The sequence below is a fragment of the Sciurus vulgaris genome (genome assembly GCF_902686455.1).
Source record: "Sciurus vulgaris genome assembly, chromosome: 4".
Lineage (NCBI taxonomy): Eukaryota > Metazoa > Chordata > Mammalia > Rodentia > Sciuridae > Sciurus > Sciurus vulgaris.
The window spans coordinates 56,639,030-56,657,592 of NC_136464.1; the positions used below are offsets into that span (position 1 = coordinate 56,639,030).

Below are 18,563 nucleotides of genomic sequence, written 5' to 3' on the forward strand. Positions count from 1 at the left end.
CCCCCTGCGGGGTGGCTCCTCACAGCGGCCTAACCCGCCACCTCGATGGCAATGCCCCACGCTGCAGGCCCACAGCCCAAACGCGGCGCCGGAGTGATCGCAGCCCTGCCTGTGGGGTCTGTGGCTGTGGGCAGGGGCTCCGCTTCCAGACACTCCCTCCTCCTGGGGCTGCGGGGAGGCCCAGCGCACAGAGGACAGGAAGCGCCCACTGGTCAGCATCACACGGGCCAGCGGCTCCTCCTCCACACGCGCCCCGTGCAGACGCTGAGCCAGTCGAGGGCCAAGCCCAGGAGCAAGGTGACTGTGCACTTGGGACACAAAAGCCTCTGTGCGCGCTGACGATGACACCACCCAGGACAGGCTTCCGGAGGCTGGGACCTGGTGCCGAGGCCTCTACCTTAGGAAAGGGGCAGGACAGGCGGCGGACACGAAGTCGGCAGGACCGGCTCCCCTTCCCGCTCTGCCTTCGCACCGGCCCTCGGCCCCCTCGAAAGCCCACGTCCAGGCCTAGGTGGGTTTCGCTTCCCATCTTGAGCGCGTCAGGGGGGTTCTGCAAACCTTCTCTGCAGAGGAAGGGCAGTGAGCCTGGCAGGCTCTGGGGTACGCGGCATGGGGACAACACTCCATCTGCCACTGAAGCGCTAAACGTCCGCAGACCGCACTGAGCAGAGGGGGTGCCCATGTCCAGTAAAACTCCATTTCCACCAACAGGACGGGCAAAGCCAGCCTGCAGGATGCAGGGTGCTGGGTCCCCCAAGGGATGACCCCAAGTTCCTCCTGCCTCCAACACTCCACCACCCAGGGAGAGCCGAGCTCAGAGGGCTCCAGCCCCACTCCCGGCGCCTGAGCGGGGTCTGTACAGTTAGCCAGCACCATTCCGGCCCGCCACTGGGTAAAATGTTTTCAACATCATCTCTGATTATATTGATACGAAAATTGAGGCCCAGAGAGGGCAAGAGACTTGCCCAAGGCCACAGAACACAGGAGTGGGAGAGCGAGTCCCCAGACCCTTTCTTTTGATACCATCTTCAAGGTCAACACCTACATTTGTGTGTGTGTGTGTGTGGTTCTGGGGACTGAACCCGGAGTGCTTTACCAGCAAGCATATCCCCAGCTTTTTTTATTTTCTATTTACAGTCAGGATCTTGCTTAGTTGCTGAGGGTCTCACTAAGTGGCTGAGGCTGGCCTTGAACTCGTAATCCTCCTGCCTCAGCCTCCCCAGCTGCTGGGGTCACAGGCGTGTGCCACCGCACCTGGCTCTAAACATCCTTTTATCGTCTGTCAGAACAGAGACGCCACATCAAGCTCCTTGTGCCGCTCTCTCCGTGCGCTCCTCCTGGGCACAGTCCTACACTATGATCCCGCCTCCCTGCCAGGCCCAGGCCCAGGCAGACCTGTCACTGCAGCCCTCAGGAGGCCTCACGAGGAAGCCGCTTCCGATCCTGCCGAGGTTCCATGGGAAGCACAGCTGACTCTCCGCTCATGGGGCCCCGCCCACTGGCTCCCGGCTCCTGTTCCCCCAGGACGGCAGGGAGCCAGGGACACGCGTGACCCTCCTCCTCTGGACAAGCTCAGGGCCAGGCTCTCAAAACACCTGCCAGAATGAACCCGGCGCCTGGGGGACGGTCCCAGGGACCAGGAAGGGCGCCCGCTGGGGCCGCCAGTGCGCCAGGCCGGGGCCCTGCAGATGCGCGTGTCTCTGACCCAGGGCACTTGCCACTGAGCCACAGCCGTCCTCCCCGGTTCTCATCTGGAGACTGGGCCTCACCGAGTTGCTAAGCTGGCCCTGAACCTGAAGCAGCCTCCAGAGTTGCTGGGAATACAGGCAAGCACCACCACACCCAGCAACCCAAGGCCCCAATCAACCTGCGGTCCACCGCAGTCTGCAGCCATAATTACTGACTCTGGAAGAAAAACATCTCTGTTCCATGCATCTAAATATATGCACTTCCTCTGAAATATTTAGTCAAAGGTTATTTTCAAACGGATGTCCCCTCCCTCCCCTCCCCTTTCTCCACACTCCCTGACCGTGAAGATGGGGTGACATGGGCTCAGGGTCACCACAGAAACCCAGCTCTGCTGCCTGCTTGCTGGGTGACTCCAGAAAAACTGCTCACCCTCTCTGGGCCTCCATGTCTTCGGGCATGAAACTGAAAGTAATTTATTAGCCTGAAGCGTGTACGCCACTTTACCTCCACGCAGGTTCCCAGGGGCACGTCTTCCAGGAACGTGGTCACACCCTGCCTGCTACTCACGTGATCACGACAGGGGCCACCTTGTTGGGGATGATGGACTTGGCCTTGCTGTTGTGCAAACTCATGGTCTGGAAGGAGTGGACGCTGAAGGAATGCCGGCCGTCCATCGTGCCGCCGCCCTGGAGGCCTTCAAAGGGAGCGCCTGCCGAGACTGTCTGCTGGGCGGTGCTGGCCGTGGTACCCATAGTCTGTCGGCAGCCTCAGGACCCAAGACCTGCAGGCAAGAGGGCGAGCAGGGTAGGAGGGGCTGGGAAAGCAGCAGCAGGGAGGGACCTGGCCCGCCGCAGCCACCTCCAGGAAGCACAGCTGCAGGCAAACAGGCTGCGGCCCCCGCAGGGAGGCCAGGAGTCCCAGGCTCGCTGACCGCTGCCCATGCCGGGCCTCTGCTGCTGCCTTGGGATCCTTATGGCCAGGGCGTGAGGACGTGCCCTTGGTGTTCACGCTCCTCTGCAGAAGCAAGACAGCTGGGGGGGTTATCTGGGGTCACCAGCACCCCAAGTCGGAAGAACCAGGGCAGAGCTGCGACCAGGGAGATGACAGCTGGACGTGAAGGACCTGGCTGGGAATAGGAGGCAGAACAGGCTCCCAGGGGCAGCCGGGCTGCGCACAGACTCACTGTCCTGGCACAGACGGGGGCCACGCTCATCTGCTTTGCGTCGCCCTGATCGCAGTACAAACGCTCCCTGAGCAAGCACGCGGAGGACTTCTAGACAAGCATGATTTATTTCCTTGTATTATTTTATTTTTGTAGTAGGAGGGATTAAGCCCAGGGCCTGGCACATGCCAGGCAAGTGCTCCAGTCCTGACCCACATCCCCACCCCATTATTTTTTTTATTTTTGAGACAGGGTCTTGGCAAGCTGCTGAGGCTGACCTCGAACTTGCGATCCTCCTGCCTTGGCCTCCTGAATGCGACTGCAGGCATGCGCCACTGCCCCAGCTCTCTAAAATCATGAGTGTCATAAAACGAGGCCAGCGGCAGCCAGACCAGAAGAGTGCTCAGCAGGTCACGCACTGAAAGAGAACGCCGGCCCCGAGTGCACAGCAACGTCCAGACCAGCACGGTCCACGCAGGAGGGAAGGCCAGCGGGCTTCTGGAGCAGGCAGGCCCCCGGGAACGCCCTTTCCAGAGGGACTTCAGCACGAGTACCCTCAACGGACCGCGATGGCCTTTTGGCCTGGGGTGCTATGGACGAGGACAGAATGCTGGAAGCGGCCTGCAGCCCAGGGCGGGGGACCTGAATACGCGACAGGCCCTCTCGGGTGGGGAGTCAGCAGCTGCTCAGCACCCCGGCAACCCAGGCAGAGACACCAAGCAGGGTTGGTGGAGCGGGCTGGGGAGCACAAGCTGGCTGCCACTGTACCCTCATTCCTGGGGGTAGCATAAAGTCACCCGGGACAAGGCCGGGTCCTCCCCCGAGGACGCGATCACACACGACGTTTATTTCCTCCTTCGGGCTCATCTGCTGCCTCCTCTCTGATCCTAGGGTGGCACAGAATATGGAAGGCAAGTCAAGCAACAGCCGAGGAAGAGGGCAGGGAGACCTTCTAGAGCCGGGCGGACGCTCAGTGGGCCGCGAGCCAGACCACGGGGAAGGCAGGCGCTGGCAATCACAGGGCAGCAGCCAGTCTCCGGGAGCTCGGCAGCCCAGGCCGGCCAGCGCCGACGTCCAGGATGAGCGGACAGCCCAGGCACCACGCCCTGGGGACAGCACCCCTCTGCGGCCTTAGAGCACGAGGACTCCCCTGGCCGCCTTCGTCAGGCCCGCGGCCTCGTCACCTGTAGGGACTCTGCGCCCACCGTGCACGCCCACACTCCCTGCGGCCCCGGCAGCACATAGTGGTCACAGGCCCAGCACAAGGTTAGGCACGGCCGGCCGGCAGGCTGAGCTCTGTCCCCAGAGCCACCTCCTGCCCTGGGGCCTCTCAGAGGGAAGCACTGACCACCAGACTCCCTGGCCCTCCCACACCTCCTCAGGCCGGCCAGGTGCCCTGGAGGGCGCCCAGCGCTTCCCGAGCACGCTGCAGCTCCCGGCACCCCACACCTTCCCGATTTCTCTCTCCCCCTTTTATTTTCCCTCAAAGATGGTAAGAACCAGTCCCTACGTCCCCAAACTGAAAACCATGTGGCTCGGAGAGGAGAAGGGGCTCACAGTGGACCCCAGCTGACTGTCTGTGAAACAGGGACTCGTTCTCATCGCCAGCTCCTGGGCTGGAGGGCCCCCAGAGCTCACAGAACTGTCCCAGACCCATCCCAGCATCCCCGGCCAAGGGGACATGTGTGGGAACAGCCACAGAGAAGGGGCCATGGGGTGCAGGAAGGGCTGCAGGGGCAACAGCTGGCCACAGCTGCAGGGCCCAGGCCAGGCCAGGCCCATCCCACAGGGGGCTGACTGACACTCCACCTCCCTCCCCTCCCGGCTCACAGGCAGGGACAGGCCCCTGAAAGGGCGGGCAGGAGGCAATACAGATGTGCACAGCTGCACTGCAGAACAGCAGCGGGGCCAGGGAAGGCCAGCGTCCCTTGAAAACTGACCCACCTCCAAGATGGGAGGAGGGTGCAACCCCAGGGTCCTTACGGAACCTCTAGCCAGCCAGAGTGAGCCTCGCCACCTTGAGTCCTGGTCCTGTTGGGCACAGGCTGTGGGGCCTTGGGGAGCCTTGTCCTTCCTCCTAGGCCTCAGTGTCCGGCCACAAATGGACAGTGAGGGATGGAATGGTCTGAAGGCCTCTTCCAGCATTGGGTGCACTTGGTTCCTAAGACTGGGGATCCCAGGGGCCACACCACTGCTGTCCATGGCCAGGGACAGGGGTCAGGAAGCACAGGGATGCAGGTGGGCACTCTAGTGCCCAGTCCTCTGGGGAGAATGAGAAGAGACTATAAGAGGAGGTCCCACAAGCCTGGGGGGTTAGACAACACTGTCTGTTAGTCATCTTGCATTATTATAATAAAATACCTGAAACTATCAATTTAAAAAGAGGAAAGGTTAATTTAGGTTCCCAGATTTGAAGGTTTCAGTCCATGGTTGGTTGGTCTCACTGCTCTTGGTGAGGCAGTACATCATGGCAGGACCCTCGGAGAAAGAGTGCCAACAGGTAGATCCCTTGACTGTTGGGCATTTGTTATAGATTATCCCACACAATCCTGACTGTGCCCCACAAGACGCCAACTCTTACAACTCAACACCAAGTTCACACAAAATACAATCTAAAGATGAACAAAAGACTTGGAAAGACTATGGATGCCAAATAAGCCCATAAAAAGACAGTCAGAGCCAGGCACAATGGTGCACACCTGTAATCCCAGCGATGCAGGAGGCTGAGGCAGGAGGATCACAAGTTCAAACCCAGCCTCAGAAACTTAGCAAGACCCTAAGCAACTTAGTGAGACCCTGTCTCTAAGTCAAGTATAAAAAGGGGGCTGGGGATGTGCTCAGGGGTACAGCGCTTCCCTACCAAGTGTAAGTCACTGAGTTTAATTCTCAGTACTGCATATAATAAATAAAGATCCGTCAACCACTAAAAAAAAAAAAAAAAAAAAAAAAATGTATATATATAAAGGGCTGGAATGTGGCTCAGTGGTAGGGCACCTGGGTTTAAAGGGTTAAATAATGTGTTCTTAAAATCAGGCCCACACGTTCCCTTGGGTCTTTCTTCGGTCTATCTAAATGGCACGTGTGGCCCACACCCTTTCTGGTGGATGGTGCTGCTCTGCGCCTCGAGTCTCCCGAGGCCCGGAGGGCGGCGCTGGGTGGGCGGCAGGTCCGGCAGCGCCTGCTGCAGGTGACCCTAATCCGTACCTGTTCGAGGGTGAAGGCACCCTAGAGGTTGTGTTGTCGTCCATCTAACAGAAAGAACCGCAGGGACGCGCAGAGCTGACTACCCAAGTCCCTGCAGCACGCTGGGACACAGGGCTCCAGCCCTCTGTGAGGCGTGGGCTCTGGGCCGAGCGCTGGCGGAATCCCGTTGGCACCACCTATGCGCTGTGTGACCCTGGGTGTGAGGCTCCACTTCGGAGCCTCAGTTTCCCCAACTGTTGACTGGGGGCCACACCGTACCTCCCTTACTGGACTCAGGAGGATGAAACCCATGAACGTGTGTAAAAGTGACCCCAGGGGGCTCCACAGCGACCGCTCAGGCTCATCTGTGGCACGAAACCCTGTCTGGTCCCTGTGCCCCTCAGCCCGCCACGCCCAGGCTGCCCCTGCCGGCTCCGGCCTTGTCATGCCCCCTCCAGCGGCAGACCTGAGCCTCCAGGCAGGGCCTGGGCCTGTCCCAGCACCACCCGCAGGTGGCCTGGAAGAAGGTCCTGAGCCCCTCCGGGGCGAGCACAGGGAGCCCCAGCCTGCTTGGTAGGGCTCCAGGCCCCTCCTCAGTGCCGTCAATCGGCCCCCAGGGGCCCCTCCAGAACCAGGAGTCGCAGCCTGCTCCACCCTCCCCATCAGCCTGTGCCAGCCCATTCGTCTCTGCCACCACCCAGTCCAGGCCACCAGTGCTGACCAACCAGCGGCGCCTGCCCCCAACCCATCTGCCCTTTTCCTCCTGTCCCCACTGTCCATTCCCCGTCAGCAGCTGGAAAGACCTTTCCACAACCTACACAGGTCCTGTCAGCTCCTCCCAGCACCATGAAACAACCTGCCACCCCTCACCCGGTTGACACCCATCACAGCACCCAACCCCCACCGGACCCCAGCCACTGGTCACAGTCTTGTTCTTCGGATCCGCCAGGACCCCTCCTCGGGAAGCTCAGCGCTGCCCAGCTGCCCCTCCTCAGGGCCTGCCTGGCAAGGCTGCCTGCTTGGGGACCCCAGGCCCCCTCCCTGACAGGCAGCCTGCATTTCTGCAGGATGATGTGTCCCCGCCGTGGTCCCAGCAGCACCCCGTGCTCAGTATCTGCAGGGTGAAGACACCGGCCGCTCTCAGGATCAGTGAGCCGGGAGCAGGGCCACCAAGCAGCAGGTCGCAGCCTCCGCCAGAGGGTGGTGGCAGCTGTTCCCACCCTACGCTTCTCCCTCCCTGACAGAGTCCTCCCAGCCTCCCTGGCTCCACCCGACAAGGAGGCAAGAGCGCAGCTCCTCCAGGAAGCCCTCCCTGACCACCCGCGCTGCCTCGCAACTCCCGCGGCGCTGGGAAGCGTAAGGGGGAGCCCTTCGTCTTTGTGCTGCACACTGCTCCTGTCGGGGTCGCACCTGTGTCCCTGGGAGCGGTGGAAAGGGGGACAGACAGACACACCTGCCACTGGAAGGAATCAGCTCTGGGGACAGAGCAGGGCTCGCCCTTACCCCTCCTCCTCGCCCTGCCGGGCCCCTGCGGCTGGGCGCCACCCAGCAACAAGCAGGCACAAAAGACTGGGGACATCTACTGCAGCACTCAGGATTCTCGTCCCTGAGTGGGACGGAGTCATTTTTTTTCTTTCTTTTTTTGGCTTGCTTGCAGCTCCTAAATGTCCTACAATGAACATGACGACGTGGGAATTTTTAAAACGACAACTATCTGTACAAGTTTCAAAGTCGAGCAGAAGTCAGCTCCTCCCCCAGAGGGCCCCACTGGCTGCCCCGCAGGTCCCATGCTCCCCCGGTCCCAAGCCTTGGCCCTGGGCCCTCCACCGGGGCCCCTGGCTGTCACAGCCCATGTTCCCCAGGGACAGTCCCATTCATTCGGCCTGGGGGTTCTTCGAGTCTTTGCTACCGACAACAATCCTCCAGGGAGCCGGGGAGGGGCTGGAGACCCACCTCATAGAAGAGGCACAGCTCAGGGGGCAAAGACCAGGCTCCCCCCAGGTGACAGGGCTTAGCAGAGGGAGCTGCCTCCCCACTTCCCTCACCTGACCCTTCGCTGCCTCCAGTCTCTTCTTTAAAACCAGGAAGACCAGGGCTGGGGGTGTGGCTCAGTGGCAGAGCGCCTGCCTGGCTGAGTGAGGCACTGGGCTCAATCCTCAGCACTGCATATTTACAAATAAAGTAAAGGTTCATTGACAACTAAAAAAAATATATTGGAAAAAAAAAAGGGAAGATCAACTTAAAAACCAAATTGGGGGCTGGGCCCCAGCTCTGTGGCGGAGCACTTGCCTGACACGTGCCAGGTAATGGATTCAATCTCCAGCACAGCAAGAAAAATAAATGAAATTAGGCTTGGCATGACCGCAAGCTCAGGGCCAGCCTCAGCAATTTAGGAAAATCCTGTCTCAGAACACATACAGGCTTGGAGGTACATGCCTATAATCACAGCGACTCGGGAGGCTGAAGCAGGAGGATGGCAAGTTCAAGGCCAGTCTACTCAGCTTAGCAAGACCCCGTCTCTAAATAAAATATAAAAAAGGGCTGGGGATGTGGCTCAGTGAGTAAGTGCTCCTGGGTTCAATCTCTATAACAAAAACAAAAAACAACTAAATTAAAACCATCCAGAGGCTAGGATCCGAGGAGACCCTTTACCTGTTAAATTATGTTTCTGAAATGTTTCTATTCCTTCCAAACTGGAAGGAAGACTTTAAAAATGAAAGATGGAGAGCGTTTGCAGTAACCGCCCTGTGGTCAGCAGGGGCTGTGGCTGCGGGTGGCCTTGTGGGGTGGCCTTGTACGCTGGCCCTGGGTTTCCTAACCCTTCAGTGTGCAAACAAGGGGAGACACTGAAGGGTCTGGGTCCTGGCAGGAAGGTGAGGGGTGACCGGATGGCCAGCTGAGCCAGGTGGGGACAGCACCGGGCGGGCAGCAGGGCAGGCGGCAGGGGGATGGCAGGTTCCAAATGCAGGCTGCCCCCTGGCTGGGAAATGGTATGGGAGGAGGGGCACACCCTGCACTCAGGGAGGGGACAGGACACTCTCCCAGCTCACCTGCCAGGAAGGAGGCAGAGAAGGGGCTCTCAGGATGACAGCACCAGATACTGGCCCTTTCCAGCATGGCCAGTAGCCAGCGTCTGAGTGGGTGGGCCCTGCCTGGTGGAAAGCTGATGGGATCTCAGGCCAGGGAGGGGAGAAAGGGTCACACGGGCATCCTGAGGACAACCGGAACGTCTGAACATGCAGCGTGCGCTGGATAAGCACGTCGACACCCTGGACAGTGGATACAGGGGTCCTGGTTAGCAGGGGTAGGCAAAGCGGAAGTGTTGAGATAAAGCACCTCCTTTTTGGGGGGAGGCAGGCGTTACTGGGGATTGAACTCAGGCACTGGCCACTGAGCCACATCCCCAGCCCTATTTTTGTATTTTATTTAGAGATGGTCTCGTTGAGTTGCTTAGGGCCTCGTTTTTGCTGAGGCTGACTTGAACTCTCCATCCTCCTGCCTCAGCCTCCCAAGCTGCTAGGATTATAAGCGTATGCCACCGTGTCTGGCATTAGGCTGTCCTTTAAAAACCTGGCTTCCATGGATCCCTGGAGGCCTGAGAAATGCATTCAAACTGGAGGCAGGAAGCCTGTGGACCCCAGAAGGGGCCCCACATTAGCTTGACCTTCAGTTTTGTTTTCCATGCAGATTATAATTGGCCACCAGGACTTAAAAATCAAGGCTTTCAACAAATACCCAGCTCCCTGGCTTCTCTTGAAGGAGCCCAGGATGGGCAGCAACAGGGCTGGGCGCTCCAGGGACCCTGCAGCATGGGGCTCTCCCTGGCCCCGGGTCCGGAGGGCAGCAGGCTCCTGGGCTCATCTGGCCTGGGGCAGACCTCCTGCCGGAGCCTCTTTTTCTCAGGCCTTTGAGCCCTCAGCCTCCTCCTGGCCACTCTCCTGTGAGCCAGCCTGTCCTTCCCCAGACACAGGCCACACCTGCTTGGCATGCTATGACCAAAGAGAAGAGGTCGCTGGCCTCCCTATTCCAACCTCTGCTGCTGAGCTGGCTCCTCACCTCGGTCCCTGGGCTCTGGCCAGCTCTGCTCTTCTGACCTGGGGCATCTGGCTCCCTGGCCCCAAGCCAGGACTGACTCCCCCTGGGAAAGACCCCTGTGAGACGCTCTGCAGGCCCTGAAGTCCGGTCAGCTTCTCTGCCTGGGACCATCCTGGAGTTCCATCCGAGGGTCCACAGTGCCCTCGTCCCCGAGAAGAGGGTGAGACAGCTCAGCGCTGAGAACGTGGCTCCCAGAGCTAACCCTACTTCCCCACCTCCCTGCAGATGCTTGGGGCCACATGACTAACTTCTAGCTAACGGGATACACAGAGCAGTGTCACATGCCAAACTCCAGAATCCTTCCTCATGAGATCTTTTCCTCTGTCCGTCCATCCTGTTGCCTGGAACCCAGATGTGATAACGGAAGTTTTGCAGCCATTTTGAACCATGAGTCCAGGATTCCACACCCCAAGAATGGTGGAGAGCCAAGTTCCCCAAGGAAACCATGGAGCAGAGCCATCGCACCAGGCCTAGTCTGCAAAGCTCTGGACTCCGACAGGACAGAGAAATAAACTTCCACCTTGTGTAAACTGCTATTGGTGGCTTTTCCTATTACTTGCAGCCAAATCTAACCCTGACTAATGCACTGGGTTATTTTTGGGGCTGACCCTCAATGACCACCACCGCATGGCAGCAGGACAGAACTTCTCTCTCCGTTCCTCAGGAGAATGGCAACTTCCCTGCCAGGGGACAGGCTCTGCTGTGGGCTGGCGGGTCCGTGCTCAGGTGGAACGTCCCCAAGATCCAGTGAGCCCAGGACCCGGGGTGAGAAAGTCACAGAACAGAGAAGAAATAATCCCTGGGCACCAGGACCCTGGGGGAGCTGAGAAGGCCCGGAGGGGAGGCCGCCAGGGCACCATCCACTTGTAATGGGGCACAGCGGCTTTCCCCAGATGCCCTGGAGATCCAGAAAGTGCCATGCGGCAGAGCATTTGATCCGTGCTGGAGACAGCCTCTCCTTTCCCTCTTGGGACCCCTCTGAGCCGAGGGAGGCCCTGGAAAGCTCGAGGGTGTCACCTGGGTGTGTGTCTCCCAGGAAGGAGCAGGAGGTGGGGCCCCCCGGGAGGCAGCCCCTCTGGGGAAGGAGCTCTTTCCTGAGCTTCTGCCACCTCCTGGCTTCAGCGCCTCCTGCCTCCAGCGGCTGGCTACTGGGGACAAATACTTGGGGACAGGGGCTGGGAGAGCGTCCTGCCAGCTCTCTCCACACAGCTACCAGGGCCTGGGTCCAAGCGGGCGATGGGAACTTACCCGAACCCGCCGAGGACCTGCAGCAACCTGGCCAGGCAGGACCTGAGGCAAAGGTTCAAGGAGCCGGGGACTCTCACCATCCCTCCCACACCGTGGCCTCCACTCTGAACCCCTGTGCTCAGCACTCAAGACCCCCTTCTACCTGCACCACTTCCACTGGCCCCCAAGTCCCCAGAATTCCAAGCCAACCAGACAGCAGCGCCCTGTGGCCCTGAACTGGAAAAGGCCTGGCGAAGCCTCCTCCAGCCTCACCGTCCCAGAGGCCTCCGGCGGGCCGAGCCCAGCTCGGGGCCACACTCCGCTTCCATGTGGAGAGTGGGGGGCTGGCTGCGAGGGGAGCGGCTTTCAAAGCTATTAGCAGCTGAAGCCTTTGAGCAAGACCAGCACTTCCCCAGGTCCAGAAGGGAGACAGCCAGGAGCAGGGGCTGTGCTGGCTGCAGGCTCCTGTCCCCAGACCCACCCAGGACCCCCTCCCCAAGAGGCTCCAAGCTGCCATCCAATCTGCTCCAGCCCTCAAGGGCCTGGCAGGACCGTCCGCCCTTCCCTGCGTGATGGCCCTTCCCCCACCCACCAGCAGCTGGCAGACACACCCCCAGCCCCCACCTGGGCACACTCAGCCTGGGCTCCGCCCGCCTGAGACCCCTGGATCCCACCTCATCTCCCCACTCGGGGTCAGTGCTCCTCAGGCCCACAGGGCTGAACCCACAATTCCTGTGAGCTCCAGGTGTCCTTTACTGAGTTTCTCTCAGTCACCATTTTCAGAACAACCCTATGAGAAGGCAGAAGACCAGGTATTAACCCATTTTGCAGGTGAGAAAACTGAGGCTCAGAGATCACTACCTAACACAGCGACACACGGGGCTCTCCCTACTGCTTCAGCCCCGTCAGTCCCCACCGCTCCCTAAAAGGCTCCCTAGAAGCTTCTCCAGCTTACCTGACAAACACGGGGCTGGGTAGCTAGAAAAGGGACTTGCAGAAGGAGAACACACTGGGCCCGGGGCAGTGCCCCTCCCCAGGCCACAGCCTCCCACACACCCCTGACATCCAGATGCCCAGGGTGGGTAACAATGGAGCTAAAAATAGGCCTGTCCATCTTGGGGACAGTGGGGGAAGGGCTAAGTGGCCAGCTGCAGGAAACATCTGCCTCACTCCAGAATAAACACAGAGGAAGTCACCCTGCTGCAGGGTTCCCTACAGAGAGCCTGGGACTGGGGCGGGGGCACTTAAAACCGTCAGGTCTAAACCAGGGCAGGGGCTCCGACGGACCCTCACCTGCCCTGACCTTGTCCCCTTGGGCACCAGTCTGCATCTTAGAATTGGAGCCAGAGACACTTTTGAGACTCTAGTTTTTCATTTTATGGAGGGGGAAACTGAGGTCCAAAAGTCACCAGAGAGCAGCCCACAGTCACAGAAACAGTGGCTGGTGGGGTCAGGCCCAGGCGTCCCCTACCTGGGTCCCCTGCGCTTCTGCCCATCTGCTCCAGTAGGTGTGGCCATCGAGGGTCCGGGAAGACCCTGACCAGGGGAGGGTTCCCTGCTGCAAAGGGCGAAGCACACCAAGAAGAAGAGACAGATTCAGACAAAGGGCTTCAGGTAGCTGTAGGAGGAACCACCTGGCAATCCACGGCTTCCTCTGCACAGAGCCGGCCCCCTTCTGAGCCTACAGTTCCCCTACTCCCACCCTGTGCAAAACTTGAGCCAGACAGAACTTCTTACAGTCCCTGGCAACATCAACGGACCTTTGCAAATAATTAAAAAAATAAAAATGATGCTGGGCTCAGGGGTGCACGCACGTAATCCCAGCAACTCAGGAGGCTGAGGCAGGAGGATCCCAAATTCGAGGCAAGCCTCAGCAATTCAGTGAAACCCTGTCTCAAAATAAAAAATAAAAAAGGCTGGGGATGTAGCTCACTAGTAGAATATTCCTGGGCTCAAGCCCCAATAGCAGAATAAATAAAAATAAAATTTTTTTCAAATAATAAAGAGTATCGTCGTACTGGGCCAGCGGGTGGAAGTGTCCGTATAAGGCAGGAACTTTGCCTTTGAAGATCTTTGGAAGAGCCCATAAACAAGGCTGGGCAATCTCTCCACTGTTCCAACCTGGCCAGTTTTCTTCCAGAACGGAACAGATGCCGCTGTTCCTGCTGCTGCGGGTGGGAGAAGAATTTGGAGGCTAACAACAACCTCAGACTCACTCATTCCAAATCTTCCTGCCCCCTCCACTCCACCGAGCCCACCCCACCTCTGCCCCAGGAAGCTCTCCTAGCCTCCCCTCCTGGCTCCCAGCCATGGGGTCCCCCAAGGCTCTCTAGATGGCATCCCACAGCCAGGCCAGTGCTTGTCACAAAGTAGCCCACTTAAATGAAGAAAACCTGGAAGCTTTTTGTTGTTGTTCCCTTTTTTGGCACTGGGATTGAAGCCAAAGGCACCCTACCACTGAGCAACATCCCCAGCCCTTTTTATTTTTTGGTGTAAGATAGGGTCTCACTCAGTATCTAAGGCTGGCCTCCAACTTGCAATCCTCCTGCCTCGGCCTCCCAAGTAGCTAGGATCACAGGCATGCACCACCATACCCAACTCAAACTAGAAGATTTTTTTAAAGAACAAATAAACGAAAAAAGGATCAACTTATGGATGGATGTGTTGCAAAAATAAACGAGACCAGGTGGGTGGAACCCCCGTAGCCCAGGACCTAGATGGCAGCACCTCTTCATACATGGCACTGGGCTGCGACTACCTTCTAGAAGATGCTGGATGGGGAACTGACCCAAGGCCCGCCCTGCTGGGAAGGTGAGTGAGGAAGGAACAGAGGCCAGGGGCCGTGACTAGAGAGTGACTCTGTGGGGTCCCTTAAGCACAGACTCCACCATGGGGGACAGCTGCCTGGCGCAGACCCCTGGGCCTCTTCCATTGAGTCCCGCCCTCCCTGTCTCTTCAGTGGCAAGGAGAACAGGGCACCTACAAAGCCCCCCGGCCCCTGGCTCACTACTGAGGGCAAACATGTTAGCACTTTGAACAGGATTTCAAATCACAGATGATGATGGCTCTGTTTTGTTTTGTTTCAGGTATCGGGGACTGAATTCAGGGGCACTCGACCCCTGAGCCCCATCCCCAGCCCTAGTTTGTATTTTATTTAGAGACAGGGTCTCACTGAGTTTCTTAGGGCCTCACCGTTGCTGAGGCTGGCTTTGAACTCTATCCTCCTGCCTCAGCCTCCCGAGCCACTGAGATGACAGGCGAGCGTCACCGGGCCCGGCTCCAATGATGAATCCTTGACCTTCCGTAGATTGTGTCTCCGCTGCACACGGTGCCCTCTGGGGTCTGTTAGTGGGAAGGGATATTAGTGTCAGCAGGTGTCATGCCCTGGACCCAGGAGAGGACAGGCACCAGGCCAGGGCCAAGCATCCGTCATCTAATTCACAGTGCAGAAAGCTGGCTCCGTGCACCCCAGGGCCCCAGCGCCTTCCTTCCAGGGCTGCACGAGTCAAAACAATTCTCATGACAGGACGCCACCTTCCTTTCTGGGATCACACCGGACGGTGCGAGGGCCTCGGCGGGCGACCCTGCTGGAAACAGCAGGGCTGGTGACACCGTGTTCTGCAAAGAAGGCGCTCGCCGTCAAAATTGCCGAGCGAGGGTGTCCTTGGTGAGGCAGTAAAAGCGACTCATTTCACGGAGCCTCGGCCCGGGCCCACAGCTGCTGGGTATTGTGACGGATCGGGAAGCGCGCAGAAAGCGTCCTGGTGCCAGCCGAGTGCGACAGCTCTGGGAGAAATCCGCACTTGAGCGCGTCAGAGTCGGGGCGGACGGCCCTTCTCTCCCTTTAGAGCACCGGACAGACGGACGGACGGTGGCAGATGCCTTCTCAAAAGGAGCGCGGCGAGCCCGGCCTCCAAGGCCAGAGCGAGGGCACCTGTGCCGGGACGGAGCCGGGGCTGTCCGGGAGAGTCAGAATTCCGGGAAACCCGTACCAGCCACCGTGGGTTTCAGAGTGGCAAGGACTCGTCAGATGAGAAGCACGATGACACTAACAGTCGTTAGTGGTGAAGGGCTGGAAACGGCGACATGACGGGTCCACGTCTGGAGAATCTGCATAGCTCAGTGAAGCCAGCGTACTCCCAACGACAGACGCCTGGTGTCACGCATCACCCGAAAGAGAGCCACCATTTGACCCAGCGAGCCCACTCCTCGGTCTACACCCTAAGGACTTAAAATCAGCACACTACAGTGACGCAGCCACATCGGTGTTCACAGCAGCTCAGTTCACAACAGCCAGATGATGAAACCAAACTAGAAGCCCCTCGACAGATGAGTGGATCAAGAAAATGTGAGATATATACACAGCGGGCTATCACTCGGCCTTAAAGGAGAATGAGATGATGGCTTCTGCTGGTAAACGGATGGAGCTGGAGACTGTCACGCTAAGGGAAATAAGCCAACCCCCAAAATCCAAAGGCAGAATGTTTTCTCTGATAGGCGGATGTTAATTCACAATAAGGGGGTGGGGGTTGGGAAGAATCGAGGTATTCTGAATCAGGCAGAAGGGAATGGGGGGGGGAGGGGTATGGGAACAGGAAGGACAGTAGAATGAATGGGACGTGATCACCCTGAACACACATATGATCACGCGACCTGTGTGACTCCACATCCTGCGTAACCAGAAGAATGAGAGTTATACTCCATTTATGTATGAGGTATCCAAGTGTATTCTACTGTCACGTATCACTAATTAGAACAATTTTCTAAAAAAGTTTAACGTAGTCCAATGGATATTAATGTAACAAAGTACAAAAATACCATTAACATATTTCGTATCTCAACTAACTTCTAATAATCTACCACTTGTCATATAGAGTCTGGAGGAAGATATCCATAGCCACAGGCTAATGAAACGCCTCCCTTTTCCAGCCGCACGTCCAGGTGAAGCTGGATTTTCTTCATTTACTTGAATCGAAATAGCACATCACAACACACCGAGCCACGGAAGGCAGCACCGACGTGAGAATCCAGCTGGCCTTGGGCCAGACGGCAGAGGACTTGCAAAATGTAAAATAAGGCCACTCTTCCCCCTCATTGTACTGTCCAGGAAAGTCATTATTTTTCACCAAAAAATGTTTTAGTTATGTCAACATATGAGCTTGGGACTGGGGTTGTGGCTCAGTGGTAGAGCACTTGCCTGGCATGTGAGGCCCTGTGTTTGAACCTCAGCACCATGTATAAAATAAATAAATAAATAAAATAAAGGCCCATTGACAAAAAAAGATATTTAAAAAATAAATAAATAAATAAGTTCGGCTTGAGTTTGCTTTGCCATGCCGGGGACAGAAGCCAGGGCCTTTCCCGTGCAGGGCAAGTGCCCAATCGCTGTACTCCACCACCAGCCCTCTGGAATTATTATTTTTGAAGTGACTTTATCAGTATGTGTTCATACACGGATTCAGTTTTGATTCTCCCCTGTGCTGGGGCTCTATCCCAGAACCTAGGCACAAAACATGCTCCACCACTGAGCTACACACACCCCAGCCCTGAATGCATGCTCTTAATCCCAGCTGCCCTTGTCTGGCAGAAAGAAAATACAGAGAAATGAAAGACGATATGTTATAATGGAAACCACAGAACGGAAGGAAGAGAATGTAAGTAAATATTTGAATAATCTCAAGCCAGGAAAAAACTTTCTACTGAATATGCTGGAACTTAAATATCAAAAGATAGACTACATTAAAAAAGAGGGTCACTGGGCTGGTGGTTTAGCTCAGTGATAAAGTACTCACCCACCATGTGGGAGGTCCTGGGTTCAACCCTAGGCACCATTAAAAAAAAAAGGGCTGAGATTTGACCAATACAGAAAGCCCACAAAGTTAAATGACAAATAATAAACTACACAAAAATATCTTAACATATTTGTATTATTTATCAAGTTCAATATATAGTTTTTTCAAGTGAATGAGAATGAGTTCAGCCTCCTTCAGACTCTACAGGGAATTAGTTCCAGGACACCACCCTCCTTGGATACCCAAATCCACTGATGGGTAAGACCCTCATAAAGTGGTAGAGCACTTGCCTAGTATGACGAGGCCATGGGTTCAATCCCCAGCAGTGGGGGAAAAAAAAAAAAAAACTTATTAAAAATGTGGTAGTCGTCCGGCACGGTGGTGCACGCCTGTAAACCCAGCAGCTCAGGAGGCTGAGGCAGGAGGATCGTGAGTTCAAAGCCAGCCTCAGCAAAAGCGAGGCCCTGAGCAACTCAGTGAGACCCTGTCTCTAAATAAAACACAAATTAGGGTTGGGGATGTGGCTCAGTGGTCAAGCGCCCCTGAGTTCAAAATCCCTGGTACAAAGAAAAAAAAAAAAATCGTGGTACTACTTGCATAAAAGCCATGCCCATATTCCCAGACTTTACATCATCTCTAGATAGTTATGATACATAAGACAATGAAAATAGTTATACTGTACCATATAGGGAACCATGGCAACAAGAACAGATCTGTACCTGTTCAGTAGAGATGCAATTTTTTTCTAGTATTTTTTAGCCATGGTCATTTGAATCCATGAACATGGGACCCTTGGACACGGAGGCTGACTGTACATCTTAAGAGTAAAATGGGCCAGGAAAAATTAAAAAACAGGGGTGGGGAGTATATGTGTGTATATGGGGTTCAGGAGTATATGTGTGCTTAGTTAGCATGCCGGAGGCCCTGGGTTCAATCCCCAGAACCACAAAATAAAGTAAAAATTGAAAAAACTAAACAAAAAAAAAAAAGAGAGACAGACAGAAGAAATAAGACCAATAAATGTGAAAACAATGTTTAGCCTAATATGTCATTTGCAGTTTGTCAACTGCAGTGAGATGCCACGTGTCTCCTATCATATCAGAGGTAAACGAGGACAGAAACACCCAGTTACTGCTCTGGGCGCTGGAGTGGGGTCCTCCTAAACGCTAGGGAGATACAACCCACACCGCTCTCTGGAGGCCAATCTGGTGATGATTGTAAAATACGTTAATATTGTACGACACTCCGACCTAGCAATTTTTCAATTTGTTTTGTGGGGTGGTACTGGGTATTAAACGCAGGGGTGTTCTAGCACTGACTTACTTCCCAGCCCTTTTTATTTCAATTTGAAACAGGATCTCTCGAAATTGCTCAAGCTGGCCTCAAATTTGTAATCCTCTAATTGGGCTTGGTGT

The 18,563-nt window shown here is 56.4% G+C and overlaps 1 protein-coding gene across 1 annotated transcript in view; it reads right to left on the reverse strand.

Annotated features, from left to right (window-relative positions):
• The window catches only part of LOC306658652 (paladin-like), a 66,223-nt gene extending 55,637 nt beyond the window's left edge, over positions 1-10,586 (reverse strand). Inside the window, exons 1-2 of the mRNA XM_079135836.1 lie at positions 9,085-10,586; positions 2,257-2,470 (exon numbers count right to left, since the gene is read on the reverse strand). Of these exons, the coding sequence (XP_078991962.1) occupies positions 2,257-2,441 (185 nt within the window). The 5' untranslated portion in view covers positions 2,442-2,470; positions 9,085-10,586. The remainder of the gene's footprint in view (positions 1-2,256; positions 2,471-9,084) is intronic.
• Between the last annotated feature and the right edge of the window lie 7,977 nt (positions 10,587-18,563).